At 42.0% G+C, this 17,213-nt stretch overlaps 2 protein-coding genes across 3 annotated transcripts in view; one reads left to right on the top strand and one right to left on the bottom strand.

Annotated features, from left to right (window-relative positions):
- Positions 1–15,876, top strand: part of LOC100557310 (F-box and leucine-rich repeat protein 13) — a 16,603-nt gene extending 727 nt beyond the window's left edge. Inside the window, exons 2-7 of the mRNA XM_008117659.3 lie at positions 3,499–3,600; positions 4,757–5,740; positions 7,982–8,197; positions 9,421–9,633; positions 10,903–11,120; positions 13,049–15,876. Coding sequence (XP_008115866.1) covers positions 3,499–3,600; positions 4,757–5,740; positions 7,982–8,197; positions 9,421–9,633; positions 10,903–11,120; positions 13,049–13,223 — 1,908 coding nt within the window. The 3' untranslated portion in view covers positions 13,224–15,876. The remainder of the gene's footprint in view (positions 1–3,498; positions 3,601–4,756; positions 5,741–7,981; positions 8,198–9,420; positions 9,634–10,902; positions 11,121–13,048) is intronic.
- Positions 14,978–17,213, bottom strand: part of elmo3 (engulfment and cell motility 3) — a 49,017-nt gene continuing 46,781 nt past the window's right edge. For both annotated transcript variants that reach the window (XM_016996214.2, XM_016996215.2), the window contains one exon: positions 14,978–17,213. In XM_016996214.2, coding sequence (XP_016851703.2) covers positions 17,001–17,213 — 213 coding nt within the window. In that variant the 3' untranslated portion in view covers positions 14,978–17,000.

The raw sequence follows: 17,213 nt of genomic DNA, 5'->3' as shown, positions 1-17,213 counted from the left end.
AAACCAGCATAATCAAACTGTGAATCCTATCAAGAATTTCTTGTTATTACCATTATTTCCATGTACAACTGGTATGTACATGTACCAATCCTGCATGCTCTGGTGTTTTGTTTGGCGGGCGCCAGACATACTTCCAAACAAAAACTTTGCTAGGTCTTACTTTCGGGGGAGGCCTTATATTTAGCAATTCAGCAAAACTTCTACTAGGTCTTATTTTCCGGGAATGTCTTATTTTCGGGGAAACAGGGTATTTATTTTTATTTACATCATTTTTACCCCGCCTTTCTCCCCAGGGGGGGACTCAAGGCGGCTTACAATAAATAGGCAAACACTCAATGCCTAAACCCCTCTTGCCTAGTTTCCAACAGACCTCACAACCTCTGAGGATGCCTGCCATGGCTCGAGCAAAACCCATGTGGTCTCTTTCAACTCTATTATTCTGTGATTCTAACTGTCATAGCTGGAAATAGAGAGGGAGCATTCAGATTTTGGGTATTTGAATCCAGAGGCTGAAGAAGAAGGAACTGGACACTAATATGAATACTTTCCTAATCAGATTTAAGACTTTTTAACAGTTAATTGTAATTCATGCCATTGTTTAATTCTATTTTAATGTTTGACTATTTTTGGATGTTAAATTGTATTAAAATACTCTCCTTTGCTGAGAGAAAAAGTAGGATATAAATAAACAATATTAAGGCCCACTTGCGGAAATATATACCCCCCCTCCCCACAACAGTATTATGCGTGAAAGCCGAGCTCTTCACTGAACACAACAGTGCATCTACACTGTATAATTAATGCACTTTGGCACCACTTTAGCTGCTATGACTAAGTATTTACAGAATTATAGGAGTTGTGGCTTTACACGGCCTTGTCTACTTGCCTAGAGAGAAAGTTAAGAATACAGACTGAAAATATCCACCATCATCAATAACTTCGGAGCATTTATTATGTAGTACTAATGTGTTTAAATTGCGGAATTGGGGAACTATGCCAGGCTTGTTGGGGACCACCAGAAAATAAACACAAGTCTTTATAGTACTCACGTTTCTGAGGTCTCGTCGTGCTTCCTGTAATCTTAGTTTGTTAAGGCTTAGAAAGACTTCGAGAGGGTAATTAGACAACGTTAAAAATATAACCCATGTACACAGAGACAGACATGGTACCTGGGATGGAACAGGTTTTGTAAACACAAAAGTGTACAAGGTTTTGTTATTTGGTGTAAACTTACCTAGGAAGTTTTTGTGGGTCTAAATGACCTTTGTTTAGGCCAGGGGTGAGAATGACATCACCCTCTAGTTTTTGTTGAACTGCAAGCTCTTCAACCTCAGCAGACTGAAAGCCAAAAGTAAGGTCACAACAACATATGATATAGAACCCCAATATGCTGATGATAAGGTAGTCTGTGCTCATTCAGAGGAAGACCTCCAAGCTACTTTACAAACACCTTCGCAGGAGTACGTGAAAAGCGTGGCCTCTCACTGAACATAGAGAAAACTAAAGTGCTCTATCACCAAAAGGCACCAACCAATCCCTCTGCAAGGCCAGAAATAAAGCTCAGTGGTGTGACGCTAGAAAACGTTGACCTTTTCTTCTACCTCTCCACAAAACCAACATCAGTGCCAAAATACAACACCATCTGAGCTCTGCAAGTACAGCATTTTCTCAAATGAAACAAATGGTTCGTTTTGTAGCTGCCACAAACTATGTTGAATTGGCTGAGATCCTGTGAGATATTCATTGAAAAACTAGAGCAAAATGTGCTGTAGGATATCCCTGCCGCCCAAACAAAGTTTTTGCAATTTAACTTTTTCCATGTTTTTATGATAGAACCAATTAGGAAATGACATTCATAACCCAGGACAAAAATGCATTTTTAATTGCATTATATATTATATATTGCGCCTTATACAAAATACTAGGTTCGATTTTCTGTCACCTGAATGCTTGACGCCCTGACGCTGCACAGGTCCTCAAGCCAATAAAGATGCAAGTTAGGAAGGGGAAAACATGAACTTTACTTTTAATTTTCATTGAAGGAGTCACATGGTGCTAGGAACAAAGCTAGCGAGTTCTACTGAACTTTTATATGTAAGACTTTTAAATACCCTTTTGTTTAGCACATGCATTCTGCTAATTGGCCAACTCTATATCTTACAATTGGCTAATTCCTATATCCTCTGTGTGTGTGTTTGTGTGTGTGTGTTTTTCTATATGCATGTTTCCTGCCAAGGTGGTTGTCTGCATGACCTTGACTTTAGTAACTTTTCTTTTTTCAGATGGGTGTCGAACTTGGCACAGACCAAAGGCTTTGCTTTTTTGTTTACAACTGGATACAGTTACAGCTGCCTCCTCTTTTGATAGTGCTAGAAATCATCCAACACTGTTTGCTCACCTTTCATGTCTATCTTATCACGCTCATATTTATTTATTGAAATATTAATGCTCTGCCCTGTGTCATAAGAGCTCTTAGTATCCAACCAATCAGTTTATATCTCTGTTAGATTCCTTGTGCAGGGCGGAGTGGGCAGGCAAACTGGTGAATTTCATCTTAGCAGATCAGATGCTCTGTGTCATAACCGTTACTTATTTAGCTATAATATTCCATGTGTATCCTGTAGACTGTAGAACATGGACAAATACAGATTGAACAGATAGACGCCAGGCCATGCAGTGACAAATTACCAGGAACTAGGAAGTTTTATTAGCATATAATAAAGATCACTTGCTCTGGGTTTTGTGGGAAAGGAAACAAAAGTCAGCGGATATGAAGATCTGTCTGTTTTATGACCCTGGGTACAATTAATGTGCGAGCCACTCAGAACACAGGGGAATTCCAGACAGGGAACAATCAGGGCCAGTTAACACCTCCCAACAAAGGATCCCCACCGGGGGGGTGGGGGGGGGGGCAGGAAGCAGCCAAGGTTTGAAGCTGCAAGGCTATGCAATGCTAATCAAGGTGGCCAATTGCAACATTTACACTTGCCTCAAACAGACAAGAGTTCTTTCTCCCACTCTGGACATTATTCCACAGATATATAAACCCCACTTTCCTAGTTTCCAACAGACTTCAAATCCTCTGAGGATGCCTACCATAGATATGGGTGAAACGTCAGGAGAGAATGCTTCTAGAACATGGCCAAACAGCCTGGGAAAACTCACAGCAACCCAATATTGTTCCACCCAATGATTGCTAGCCATTGCTCAAACAATTTCTCCGGCCAGCGTGAACAAAAGATATTATGTTTCCAGAAAAGAAAAATCCTCTGGTTTTGCAAGTTGGTATCTGTGCATGTTCTGGAAAGAATATAGAAATCTTGATTTGAATCCATGAATCTTACTAGGTTTCTCTTGTTGCTGTAAGTCTCCTTACTTTAATACCAGGATGGTTTTTTTTCTGCTAAGAGTCACATGCTTGTAATGTCCTTGATATAAACCAGTGCCTCCTACTGCTGAATAAAGGTTGCAATTGAAACAAACATTTTCTTTTTCCAGATTATTGCCTATATTTTAAGCTTCTTGCCCATCCCCGACAGGAAAGAGGCATCTCTGGTAAACCAGCTCTGGTATTCGGCTGCTCAAGAGTCCCTTCGTCAGGTAGCAATCTTTTGTTTTAGCCAATTTAATCATGATTTCTGTATTTATGTGATGGTGCTCTGCTGGAAAGTTGTTGATCCCTTTCAGACATAAAGCTAAACCATACTTAAATTTATATGTATGCAAATATTGGGAATATTGGCAAGAGATTAGGAAAATTATATTTTGGATTACAGTTCCCATAATTTCTCAGGGGCTGTGGTGACTACAAAATTTTGGATAGATGATTCAAAAATGTAACTTTTCAATCTCAGGGCTTCAAGGGTTTACATAATGTATGCTTTTTGGGAGAATGATTACAAGAAAATAGATTTTAATAATTTGTAAACCATCCTGAGTCCCATTATTAGGGAAGGAACGGGATTCATCAGCTGTGGAATGACCTGCTGGAAAAGATTCCACAGCTAAATGAACTGCTGGAATTTAAGACACATCTCTTCCAGCAGATCTACCCAGTCAACTTTGTATCATATGTTTTGGATTTACATTCTATTGCCCCTATATGTTGATCTTTGTACCTGTGCTTTGATATATGTATTTTGTTGTATGTATTTTATGTTGATATGTTATGACTGTGTTGTATCCTACCTCAAGCTACTACTAAGGTAAAAAGGTAAAGGTTTTCCCCTGACGTTAAGTCCAGTCGTGACCAACTCTGGGGGTTGGTGCTCATCTCCATTTCTAAGCCGAAGAGCCGGCGTTGTCCATAGACACCTACTACTACTACTACTACTACTACTACTACTACTGTATTATTATTAAAGGGTAAAAGTAAAGATTTTCCCCTGACATTACATCTAATTGTGTCCGATTCTGGGAGCTGGTGCTCATTTCCATTTCTAAGCTGAAGATCCGGTGTTTCCCGTAGACACCTCCAAGGTCATGTGGCACCATGACTGCATGGAGCTCCATTACCTTTCCGCTGGAGCAGTACCTATTGATCTACTCACATTTGCATGTTTTCAAACTGCTAGGTTGACAGATGCTGGAACTAACAATGGGAGCTCACCCTGCTCCCCAGATTTGAACCCCGACCTTTTGGTCACCAAGTTCAGGAGCACAGTGCTTTAATCTGCTGCACCATGAGGGGTTCCTATATTATTATTATTATTACTATTACAATTGTTGTTATATTTCCACTCCTGTTCAATCCTAGGAGAACCTCTTGTACAACATTCCTGCTAGCTCTGCCTCACTGAGGACCATTAAGAGTTTGGCCCAGAGACATGTAGGCAATGTCAAGATGACAAACCTGGATGGTTCTTCCACCTCTCGCGATGTTGTCAGGTATGTCGCCAACCACCTGGGGCCACATGTGCTCAGTTTGTGCCTCCATGGGAGTAGTCTGACAGAGACCAGCTTTGAGGAGCTCCTCCTGGCCTGCCCGTGCCTCACAGCCTTGGATCTAAGTGGCTGCAACAGCCTCTTTATGTCCGGGACCCTGCTTTCCAAAGAAGAGAATTACCTGAAAGCCCAGGAGTCTCTAGCGAACTTGCAGGAGCTGAACTTGTCTGGTTTACGATACTTGTCTGACATTACCTTCAATCGCTTAACTAACTGGTCTCTGCACCTGGAAAAGCTCTCCCTTGCTCGCTGCCACATTACCTTTGAGTTTGACGCTTACTATGGCTCCACCAACTACAACTCCTCAGTTCTGTTATCTTTCCGCAACCTCCTGCAGTTCCTGCGCAGGCGAGCCAGCAGCATGAAAACTTTGGACTTGAGTGGAACCAGCATCTCAAGCCAAGCGATGAGGTCCCTGGCCCAAGTAGAAAATCTGCACCTGGAAGGGATGGTGCTGCAAGCCTGTCGTGATCTGACCAACGAAACTGTGAGCATCCTGTGCCAGCACCAACCCCACTTAACCACCTTGGACTTCAGTGGTTGCTCTGAGCTGTCTGACCAAGCCGTCCTGACCATCTGCTCCCGGCTCCCAGGCCTCCGATGCTTGTGTTTAGGGAAGCTCCCGCGTGTAACTGAAGCTGGTTTCCAAAAGATCTCACAATTGAAGCATCTCCAAAGACTGGATGTATCTGAATGTAGTCTTGTGAGCTGTGGTGAACTAGCGAAATCTCTTAGTACTGCCAAAGAACGGCCCAAACTGGTTTCCCTGAATGCTGCCTTCTGCTATTTACTACAGGTAAATTCCAAATATTAGATTCCAGTTCCCATCAGTCTTGACCAGTATGGCCAATGGTGAAAGATGATTGAATTTGTGTTTCAAAAACACATTGAGAATTGCAATTTCCCTAGCTCAGTTTTAGGTCTGAAAAGCAGCAGGTACAGTAGAGTCTCACTTATCCAACACTCGCTTATCCAACATTCTGGATTATCAATGCATTTTTGTAGTCAATGTTTTCAATATATAGTGATATTTTGGTGCTAAATTCATAAATACAGTAATTACTACATAGCATTACTGCGTATTGAACTACTTTTTCTGCCAAATTTGTTGTCTAACATGATGTTTTGGTGCTTCATTTGTAAAATCATAACCTAATTTGATGTTTAATAGGCTTTTCCTTAATGCCTCCTTATTATCCAACATATTCGCTTATCCAACATTCTGCCGGCCCGTTTATGTTGGATAAGTGAGACTCTACTGTATGACCATATCATACCTTTTGACAATAGAGCTCAAGGTGATGTGCTTAATTCTCTGTCCCCTCCAATTTTATCCTCACGGCAACCCTACCAAGTAGGGAAGCAACTGTTGTGGTTTGTGAAGAATCAGATGCTTGAGAGGATGAGGAAGGGGGTTTTGTGAGGTCTCAGGAGAGGGTTTTGCGGGATGGAAGTGGCATGGAGAGATGTGTTAGTGAATCTCCTGATAGTTCTCAGGATGTTAGAGAAAGTGAAATCTGTTCCCATAAGAATCTGCCAGAATTTTCTTGCTCCTGAGAGGAATGTGGGGAGTGTGAGTTTCTCCCTAGGTCAGAGCAGCTGTAGCTGTGCTGCGAGAGTGTGAAAGAGAGACAGACTCGCTTTTCCCAAGCAACAAAGAACCAGGTGAACGAGGAGTGATGTCATGGGAGGGAATTGAGGCTTTTAAGTGGGCTCCAAGCAGACCGTTCTTTGTGAGAACAATGTTGCATTTCAAGTGAGAACCACTCTTTAGTTCTATGGCCATGTTTCAAGTGTTCAGGTTTCTGGATTTTAAGTCCTGTTCATGTCTTCATGGTTTTTGGTCTAGTTTATTCTCTGTTTTGTTCTCAGGTTCTGGATATAACTTTGATCAAGTGTTTGGAGTTTGCTTGTGTCACTGTATTGACTCAAAGTATTGACTCAAAGTGAAGTTCCAAGTTTATGAATTCCTGTGGTTTGATTCATGAGACTGATAGTCACTTATACTCAGCAACTTTGGAGTTTCTGGATTTGTCTTTTGGATTTTTTATTGTGTTTCTTACCTTTTATATTTTTCTTAATAAACTTTACTATAGGAGCCCCCGGTGGCGTAGTAGATTAAAGCCTCGTGGCTTGAAGGTTGGGTTGCTGATCTGAAAGCTGCCAGGTTCGAATCCTACCCGGGGAGAGTGTGGATGAGCTCCCTCTATCAGCTCCAGCTCCATGCGGGAACATGAGAGAAGCCTCCCACAAGGGTGATAAAAACATCAAAACATCTGGGCGTCCCCTGGGCAGCGTTCTTGCAGATGGCCAATTCTCTCACACCAGAAGCAACTTGCAGTTTCTCAAATCGCTCCTGACACAGGGGAAAAAAATAAATAAATAAACTTTACTTAGTGGATTCTCTTGTCCCTGCATGGTGTCTGGGTGAAAAGGTGTTCCCATGGTTGGGGCGCAACAGCAACGTTCGCCCAAGGCCACCAATGAGCCATGATTTAGTGAGGATTTGAACCAAAGCCTCCTAGTCAGACTTTCTAATCCAGGATTAGTATCTTCTGATCTTCCAGATTTTCATGTGCTCCAGTTCCTATCATCTCTGATCACTGATCCATTCTGGTTGGTGCTGGTGGAAAATAAAGTCCAAACTAATTTAGAGGGCCATAGATTTCCTACCGGTATTCTAACCACCGTGCTGTATTGACTGGCAACAATCTCTCTCTGTTCCGATTGAATAGCAGATGTGGGCAAAATTTCCACCTCACCCTTTAGAGAAGAGAATACTTCGTGATTCCCACAGATACTCCTGGACTGCAGCTCCTATTAAATTGAACCAGTGATTAAGGGGTGATCAGAATTGCTCTTCAGTAAAATCTGGAGGAACACAATTACTCTTCATTCCCATAGAACACTTCTCCCATTCCAGGTGTACAGTATTGGTCTTAGATGTGTTACCGTTCTGACTTGATGTAACACAAGATCTCAGGACTACTTAACTAAGCAGAATAAATAAAACAGCCTGTTTTTCCCTCTTCTACAGGAAAGTTCAATCCTCTCCCTGGCTGAAACCTTGAGCAAGAGCCTTCGGGTTCTGGATCTCTCATCCTGTGTGTCGCTTGGCAACAGAAGTGTCCAAGCCATTGCTTCCCACCTCTTGCTCTTGACAGTCCTGCGTTTGGCCTGGTGCAAAGAATTGACAGATTGGGGCCTATTGGGGATTGAGGAATCCCAAGAGGAGCGTGAACATGTTGCAAAGGTGCGAAATACACACATGTGCTTTTGTGGCAACTGTGAGATAGTGGGGAGAAGAAATGCTATGCGCTCACACTTGCAGATGGAAATAATATTTGAAAATATTCAAAAACTTGCAGAAAAACACATTTTCAGTGTGTTGAGAAATACTGACAAGAAGAATCCTGGACTGATGAAAGTCAGTTTAGGACTTAGTCTGTGCAAAATTTGCAAATGAATTTTTGGTAGGATCGATGTGTGAATCTTGCGCAGAATGAGCTCAAACATGCAGTTAGCCTTTGTCAACTACCCCGTTTCACCGAAAATAAGACATCCCCTGAAAATAAGACCTAGTAGAGGTTTTGCTGAATTGCTAAATATAAGGCCTCCTCTGAAAGTAAGACCTGGCAAAGTTTTAGTTTGAAAGCATGCCTGGCACTCACCAAACAGAACACCAGAGCATGCAAGATTGGTAAATGTACACACCAGTTGTATATGGAAATAATGGTAGTAACAAGAAATTATTGATAGTTTGTCTGGTTATGTTGGTTTGTGATGACAACTACTGTACAGTATATAATAAATGCTTATTTTTTTGTTCAACAATAAATGTGAATTCTTCATGGAAAAATAAGACATCCCATGAAAATAAGACCTAGCACATCTTTGGGAGCAAAAATTAATATAAGACACTGTCTTATTTTCGGGGAAACATGATATGTAGTTTCCAAATTTTCCTGGAACAGGAAGAAAATTTCTGAGCTTATTCATTCAAGAAGAAACATCTCTACTCAGAATGCTGGTGTCAGTATTAATGAATGATCATGATGGTGCTATTGAAAAGAAGCATCTTCCGCTTCCTGTTCTCCAAGGGAGTCCATAGTGAGAATCTGCTCTCTCTTAAATCAGTGCTTTTGTTTCCTCTGACAGGAGAAATATTTTTCTGAGCTTTCCCAACAGCTTTATGGTGGGTTGGAAATCCACTCAAGGAGTTAAATGTACAACAATGATTCCCCCCTGTGAGTGCCTTACCCATCAGTGACAGTGAAGGACAACATGGGCACCAACATGAACCCCACAAAATTCATAAATGCTTTATTAGCATAGCATCACTTCCCACCTTCCTGTCCAGAACATATCTTGACTCAATTATTATTGTGGGAAAATTGGGCCATGTTCTTGTTTTTAGATGAAACGCAGCATTATATTTCTTTTCCAAAATGCTAAAAATTTCTATTGCCTTGACAGAAGGATGCAGGCCCAAAATTCAGCAGGAACTTTGGCAACCTGGGCTTCTTCCAGCCACCTCCGCAAGATCTGGAGCAGGAGGATCAGATTCTCATTGACTTTGCCAAGCACACTGTCCAAGAAAAGCGCCAAGCCTCTTTGAGTGCCTTAACCCATTTGCAAGAGCTTGACCTAACGGCTTGTGGGAATCTGACGGACAGGAGCATAGCCAAGGTTTGCACACTACATTTGCCATCTGTGGACAGCCATTGTGGTGTAGAGATTTGAGCATTGGGCGACCATAGTCTGAATCCACACTTGGCCATGGAAACCCAGTGGGTTACTTTGGGCAAGTCATACTTCCTCAACCTCTTCTCAACAAATCTTGCCAAGGAAATGCCATGATAAGTTTGCGTAAGTCAGAAGTGACTTGAAGGCACACAGCAATAAGTCACCAATGGAAAGATCCAGAGCTTGGGGATGTTTCTTTTCTGGAGTACACTTCGAAGAAGGACATTTTATTGATTAGCCCTTAGGCCATATCAAAGTACCAAGCCAAACAACCAGGCTCGAAAAGACCTGGTTACATTCTATACAAATATTAAATAAAACACTTGTAACCATACAATAAATAAATATAATAAAACTGGGTGTGTACATCATATGTCATTGTCACCCCTACAGTTTACCCCTATCAGCCCCACATATGTGGATCTCAATCGTATTGTCTTACTCAAGTACAGAGCCGTTTTATATGTTATTTTTGGATCTTGACCGCACATAAAGTACGTTGTTCTGATGTGCGATTCCAAGTGCATTGTCCGTTAGATATATGGACCAAGAAACAAATCTCTCACCTTCTGATACAATTTACAGTCAAATAATATATGTGCTAAATCCTCAATTTCAGGTGCTCCACAGATACAGAATCGTTGGTTATAAGGGATGTTGTTGAATCTCCCATATCTAACCATTGTATCAAGCTGATCAAATCTAGCTCGAGTAAATACCTCCCTAAAGTGTTTTGGCATTTCGATTTTTAAATAGTTGGCAATTTGGAAGGTACAGGGTACACTTTGAAAAATTCTCCAGTGAGCTGAGAAAGTTTCTGAGCTCTAGTGAAAAAAGGTAATGTTTGGCAGGATCATCTTAGTGGCAAAGTTTTGTTTTGTTTTGGCTAGATTCTTGTTGGGACTTGAACATCATGAATGAACTTAAAACAATGCAGTTTAGAACTATGGCTTCACACAACAGATATATTCCTAGGAAAGGAGTTTTGTCAAAGCTGGATTTAAGGGAAGCAAGCAGCGTGGCTCTTGGGCAGTGGTTGTGATGTGCAACAGTGCCACACTTTGTGAGATGAGCATAATGACAGCAGAAGGTGTGGGTTCAACTGTTCTGAATAATGCTATGGGAACTATGGGTGTCCTGTGTCCAGCCAAAAAAATCCCCCTAACATTCAGATTATTTTCCCTGGTAGCATTGTTCTGTCTTTCCTTCCAGGTGATCAGATTCCCTGAACTCCGTCGTCTGTCCCTCAGCCTCATGCCCAACATCACAGACAACAGCCTTCTCGCCGTTGCACGCCACTGCCGGAGCTTGGAACATCTGTCCCTGAATCATTGTGTGAACCTGACAGATAAGGGCTTTATAGAGGCAGCTGGCTCTCTGCCCAGGCTTCAGCATCTCATTCTTTCCGGCTGCAACCAGTTAACAACCTGGTAAGGAGCACTGCAGAATCCAAAGGTTACCAGCATGGGTTTTGTTAGCAGGTAGAGGAAATGATATGATTAGTAGTTAGACCTTTGGAGAGCAAAACTAACGAAATGATTTCAACAGGGAGAAATATAGGATATTACACTTAGGTAAAAAAAAATGTAATGCACAGATACAGGATGAGTGGCACTTGGTTCAGTAACAGTCCATTTGTGAGCAGGATCTTGGAGTCTTAGTAGACAACAAGTAGAACATGAGCCAACAATGTGATGCATTAGCTTAAAAAGCTAATGGGATTTTTGGGCTACATCAGTAGGATAGTGTCTAGATAAGTGTTTCTCAACCTGTGGGTCCCTAGATGTTTTGGCCTTCAACTCTCAGAAATCCTAACAGCTGGTAAACTCACAACCCATACCTCACAACCTCTGAGGATGCCTGCCATTGATGTGGGTGAAACGTCAGGAGAGAATGCTTCTGGAACACGGCCACACAGCCTGAAAGACAGACAACAACCCTGTGATCCCGGCCATGAAAGCCTTCGACAACACAGCTGGTAAACTGGCTGGGATTTCTGGGAGTTGTAGGCCAAAACACCCGGAGACCCACAGGTTGAGAAACACTCATCTAGACCAAGAGAAGTCATTGTGGCCCTCTGTTCTGCCTTGGGCATACCTCACTTGGAATCAACTGTGTCCAAATCGGTACCACAAATCAAGAAGGATATTGACAAGCTGGAAGGTGTCCAGAGGAGGGCAACTAAAATGATCAAAGGTCTGGAGACCATGAATCCCTCTTAGGAGCAGCTGAAAGAGCTGGCTCTGTTTAGCCTGCAGAAGGGAAGGTTGAGAGGAAACATGATCGCCATATATCGTTTGAAGACTTGGATGTTTAAACAAGCCTTTGAGAATGGCTAGCCCCAATGATCCGCAATTAATGACACAGCACTGCACTTTCATCCCATGCCCTTGTTCCTTAGCTACAATTTGCGCTATCCCATTCCCTTGCTCCGGTTTACAGTTTGGCCACGTTTTTACGGTAGTTATCACCATAGGTTATTGGGCGTTCTGAGTTTAAATTGTTGTTTTATATGCTATTGGTTTTATTTTTTGTATTGTACTGTTGTGTTTATTTTATGCATTGTTTTAGACACTTTGTGTCACGTGTAAGCTGCTCCAAGTCCCTTCAGGGAGATGGAGGCTTGGTACAAAAATAACATTATTATTATGATTATTATTATTACCAATATCTGAAAGGCTGTCATAAGGAACAGGCTTCCTTTTGCTGCCCTGGAGACTAGGATTCAATGGAACAATGGGTTCAAGTGACATGGAAAGAGATTCCACCTGAACATTAGGAGAATTTCCTGAACATAAGAGCTGTTCAGTGGTGCAATTTCTGCCTTGATGTGTGATAGGTAAAGGTAAACGTTTTCCCCTGATGTTAAGTCCAGTCTTGACCGACTCTGGGGGTTGTTGCTCATCTCCATTTCTAAGCCGAAGAGCTGGCGTTGTCCGCCGACACCTCCAAGTTCATGTGGCCGGCATGACTGCATGGAGCGCAGTTACCTTCCTGCCTATTGATCTACTCACATTTTCATGTTGTTGAACTGCTAGGTTGGCAGGAGCTGGGGCTAACAGCGGGTGCTCATTCCGCTCCTGGGATTTGAACCTGGGACCTTTGGTCCACAAGTTCAGCAGCTTAGTGCTTTAACACATTGTGCCACCAGGAGCCCCTGTTGAAGTGTGATAGGAGGCTTTTAAGCAGAGGCTGGATGACCATTTGTTGGAAATGGTTTGATTGTGTTTTTCCTGCCTTGCTGAAGGGGGTTGGATGTGGTCTTTTCCAACTCTGTGATTCTATTACTGTTACAAAGCCAGGCTTTTCTTGGGGACAAATGGTCAGTAAATAATAAATGATTATTTTGTTTTGGCAGGACTCTGAAGGCTATTGGTCAAGAGTGTCAGCAACTAAAAAGCTTGGATGTCTCCATGTGCAGCCGAATTAGCATGGCAGATGTTGAACATTTCCAATCCTACTTCCCACTACAGAGTCAGGCTAGCATCCAGTCCCGTTTTGTGGGAGGGGCAGACCTTTCCATTAGTCTTTGAGGCAGAGAACACAAAGACAAAGAGTTCTAGATCATCAGCCGGCTTCCGATTTCCCCGGCAGCTCCTGCTGGGAAGGACAAAGTATCATTGCGAAATGGCTGGTGGTCCCTTGACCAGGAGGTGGTTCTGTAAGACAACCAGATCTGTTCTCAAATGATCTTCGTGTATTAGCCTCACTAGCAAGTCTGCCATCACCCCAGTGCTGCAAGTTCAATGGGGAAATTTATCTTGACCTTGAAAGGAGTTACCTGATGCAAGGCAAAAACCATCAGCAAAAAGGCAAGATGGCAGCTGCCATTAAAAGTAGCTGCTATTAGTGTTAAATTTACACAACCAGTAAGAAATGCTTATGCTGAGCCCAACTGGCATATTCAGGAAGCAAGGAAGAGATATTTTTATATTCAAAAAGTAAAGCTTAGCTCCTTTCTGCATACAATATAAGAGTGAAAAGGCTACTGTTGTCAGTCTTCACATTTTCTATACATTTGCTCTCTCTCTGCTGTAATTTTACACACTGCCATGGCACTGATAAAGTATTCTATTATCTGTTTTTAAAAGGTCTGAATTTTAAGATCAGTGACCCTTCTGATCATTAGAACTGAAAAGTAAATTTGGAGTCCAAGGCTCTTCCATCCAAAATGTGATCTAGCACTGACCTTTGTGGAACACACTTCATGACTAGGAGCGGGAGGACGGAAAGAGAATGGCGATTCAGTCGGAAATGTCCGCATATGTTCACAGGCTAATCCTCGTGGTGAAAAAATAGGTTCAAGTAAGGGAATTTTGAAAGAATTTTTAAAAGCCCATTTCATGGGATCTATGACAAATGGGACCCTAGGGTCAAGAGTGACAACCTCCATACCATCTCTATGCAGTGGTCCCTAATGGAATGTCTTAAATACTCAGTTCATTATTATTCTCTAAATTATTTCAAATATGAATACAGATAAGGAATTAATCTCCAAATTCCTAAGTTTAACATTATCAATTTCAAATCTAACAGTCCAATGTGATGCTTATTTTTTTTGTGTCAGGAGCAACCGGAGTTGCTTCTGGAGTGAGAGAATTGGCCGTCTGCAAGGACGTTGCCCAGGGGACGCTGGATGTTTTGATATATTACCATCCTTGTGGGAGGCTTCTCTCATGTCCCCAGATGGAGATGGAGCTGATAGAGGGAGCTCATCCGCGCTCTCCCCGGGTAGGATTCGAACCTGGCAGCCTTCAGGTCAGCAACCCAACCTTCAAATCACAAGGCTTTTATCCCCTAGGCCACCGGAGGCTCCTGGATGCTTCTGCTAAAATCAAAGTACAGTAGAGTCTCACTTATCCAAGCTAAACGGGGCTGGCAGAAGCTTGGATAAGCGAATATCTTGGATAATAAGGAGGGATTAAGGAAAAGCCTATTAAACATCAAATTAGGTTATGATTTTACAAATTAAGCACCAAAACATCATGTTATACAACAAATTTGACAGAAAAAGTAGTTCAATACGCAGTAATGCTATGTAGTAATTACTGTATTTACGAATTTAGCACCAAAATATCATGATGTATTGAAAACATTGACTACAAAAATGCATTGGATAATTCAGAGGCTTGGATAAGCGAGGCTTGGATAAGTGAGACTCTACTGTATATTTCCAAGAGCAACTACTGCTATGGCAAGACAATAGCAAGCTAAGATTTCTCCTTCCTGAAGGACAGATGCAGCCACCCCAAAGATTCCACCATTCAAAGCAACACCAAAACCAGGATTGTTCCCTTTAGCTTTGTTTTTAATTATTAAGGCCTCCTTCCCAAAGGCAGTACCACAGTGAACAAGTTACAGTAGAAGCACCTGAGCGGGAAGTCCCTTTACAGAAGCAACTGAGGGAGAGAAGGTTTCCTTTCCTTTTAAGTCAGTGTACAATGGGACAAAAGTGATTGATACATGAGGTGAGAGAAATGGTCGATCCAGTGCAATGGACTTTCCAAAGAGGCAAATACTGCCAAGAGTATAAAAAAGTGATATATTTACAGAATTCACACGAAAAACAATAGAAACAATCAATTTTCCCAGGCTCCTTCTAGAATACTGAGCATGACTGCTCTATGAGTTGCTGCAGTGGGGCACTGTGTACGTGTCTTGAGTGTCTCAATCGCGGGAATCTGCAAAAACGTCTGTGTCCTGAGATATTTCTAGCTCTTTTGTGGGTGACAGTAAGACTGAAGTATGTGGGGAGTGCCTGGTAAAGTCTTGACAGGCTGGGGAACCCAACAAGGTAGTCAGTGGCAAGGCTGTAGCTTCACTGACAGTAGAGTTTCTTGCTACTTCTCTATGCCTGACAAAAACACAATGAAATGTGTCAGTAAGAGCAATTATTTGAACAGCCACATAATCCAACATCTGTAGGCATAAAATTTAGGAAATGTTTCAGGGAATGCACATAGTCTCGGCTACTAAATGGCATGTAACAAGTCCTGAACGTTTTCTAGAAAATGTTGGATTCGTTTTCAGAGATTTTCCCCCTAAGACACATGCTTTTAAGAGCTTCCTAAGAGAAACATTCTTGAAAGAGGAGCCACTAGAAACTTCCCCATACCATGTGATTGTGGAAAGAAAGATCCCTGAAAGTGATGCTATCATTTTTGAATAAAGTGTCTTGCCTCCCTATCTCTCCTGTTCCTTATACCCATGAGGCTCACTGTTCCCAAGCAGCCAGTTGTGTAAAGTGCTAGCTTCTGCTTCGCAAAACATAGCAAAAGGCAGAACATATTTCAACAGAATTTCAGGCTAAATAAAACCAAGGAAATGGAAAGAAGCTGTATGGTTAGAGACAAAAAACCAGGGTGGAGGATATGCCCATTTTCTTCCTGGGAAAAGCACAGGGACAGATCAGTCCCCCAAATCTTGCTGACTCTTCAGTCAAAGGTTAACAACATGTGGGATGATAAATGTCTAGTTTACAAATGAATATGGGGATTTTAAGTTCCCTTACTTGGTATAAAATAGGTGAGCTGTATGATTGAAACAACCTCCTTAAAGAACAGTGAAATACAGACAACTCCAAAAACTATTTATCTTTCCCTATCGGTTTGGAGCATCTGTGTGTGTGCCTATCACGTTGTGGGTCTTGGAATAAAGTCTCAAAGAGTGCAACCCAGGATCTGCAGCCTCCTAGTGCTTGTAATAGCTACAGCTTTGTAGAAAACAGTGAATGGATACCGCAGTTAAATTCTGTTCTCCATCTCCGTATGTTCCCAAACAGTTGAAAAACAAATCAAAGGAAAATTCAAACTTCTGAGATATCTGAAATGGTACCGTTACAAAGGGGGGAAATTGAACCTATAGGCAGACATTCAGATTTGACAATTTAAAAAAAGAATCAAATCTTTTGATTTCAGAATTACAAACTGAAACACTGCCCATATCAAGGCTTAAACCGAAGACCTGAAAACATGCCATGAGTTAGTTCACTTCTTCCTCTCCCCATTTCTTGAGAAGTGTGGTTTGCTACAATTTATTCTGCTGTGATGCCTAGATTAAAAAGTCTATCTACAATCTTAAAACTGATCTGAAACCAGAGTTTGAAATTGTTTGCAGGTTAGGGTTTTATCATCATTGGTGTGATGTCATGGCAAAAAGTTTTAGAGGAAACTTGGAAATGCAGAAACCCATGGCTAGGCAAAAGGAGAGAGGGAAGCGCATGGCACATTTGTGATCTGGTTTGCAGAAGCAGTGTACCATTTGCTCAAGACACCTATGTTTTGACAGGAGACACTGGGCTGAGGCAGCCCTTACTGTTCTATGTGGGTGAAATCATAACAAAAGTTTAAGTTGCTGGGGGGCTTTGGGATGACAGGTGGGGCATCCGGGATGGGGATGTTCTCCAGATCCAGTAGCCGCAACTTGAGCTCCATAGATAGTAAGATGTCCAGGTCGCTCTGTGTCCGTTCACTCCCCATATCTTGGCCCAGCAACACATTCAAGCCGTCAGTCCACAAGCAAAA

This window comes from Anolis carolinensis, unplaced genomic scaffold, assembly GCF_035594765.1.
Source record: "Anolis carolinensis isolate JA03-04 unplaced genomic scaffold, rAnoCar3.1.pri scaffold_9, whole genome shotgun sequence".
Classification (NCBI taxonomy): Eukaryota; Metazoa; Chordata; class Lepidosauria; order Squamata; family Dactyloidae; genus Anolis; species Anolis carolinensis.
The sequence above is the reverse complement of the archived record's forward strand: the minus strand, read 5'-3'. Positions and strand labels throughout refer to the sequence as shown.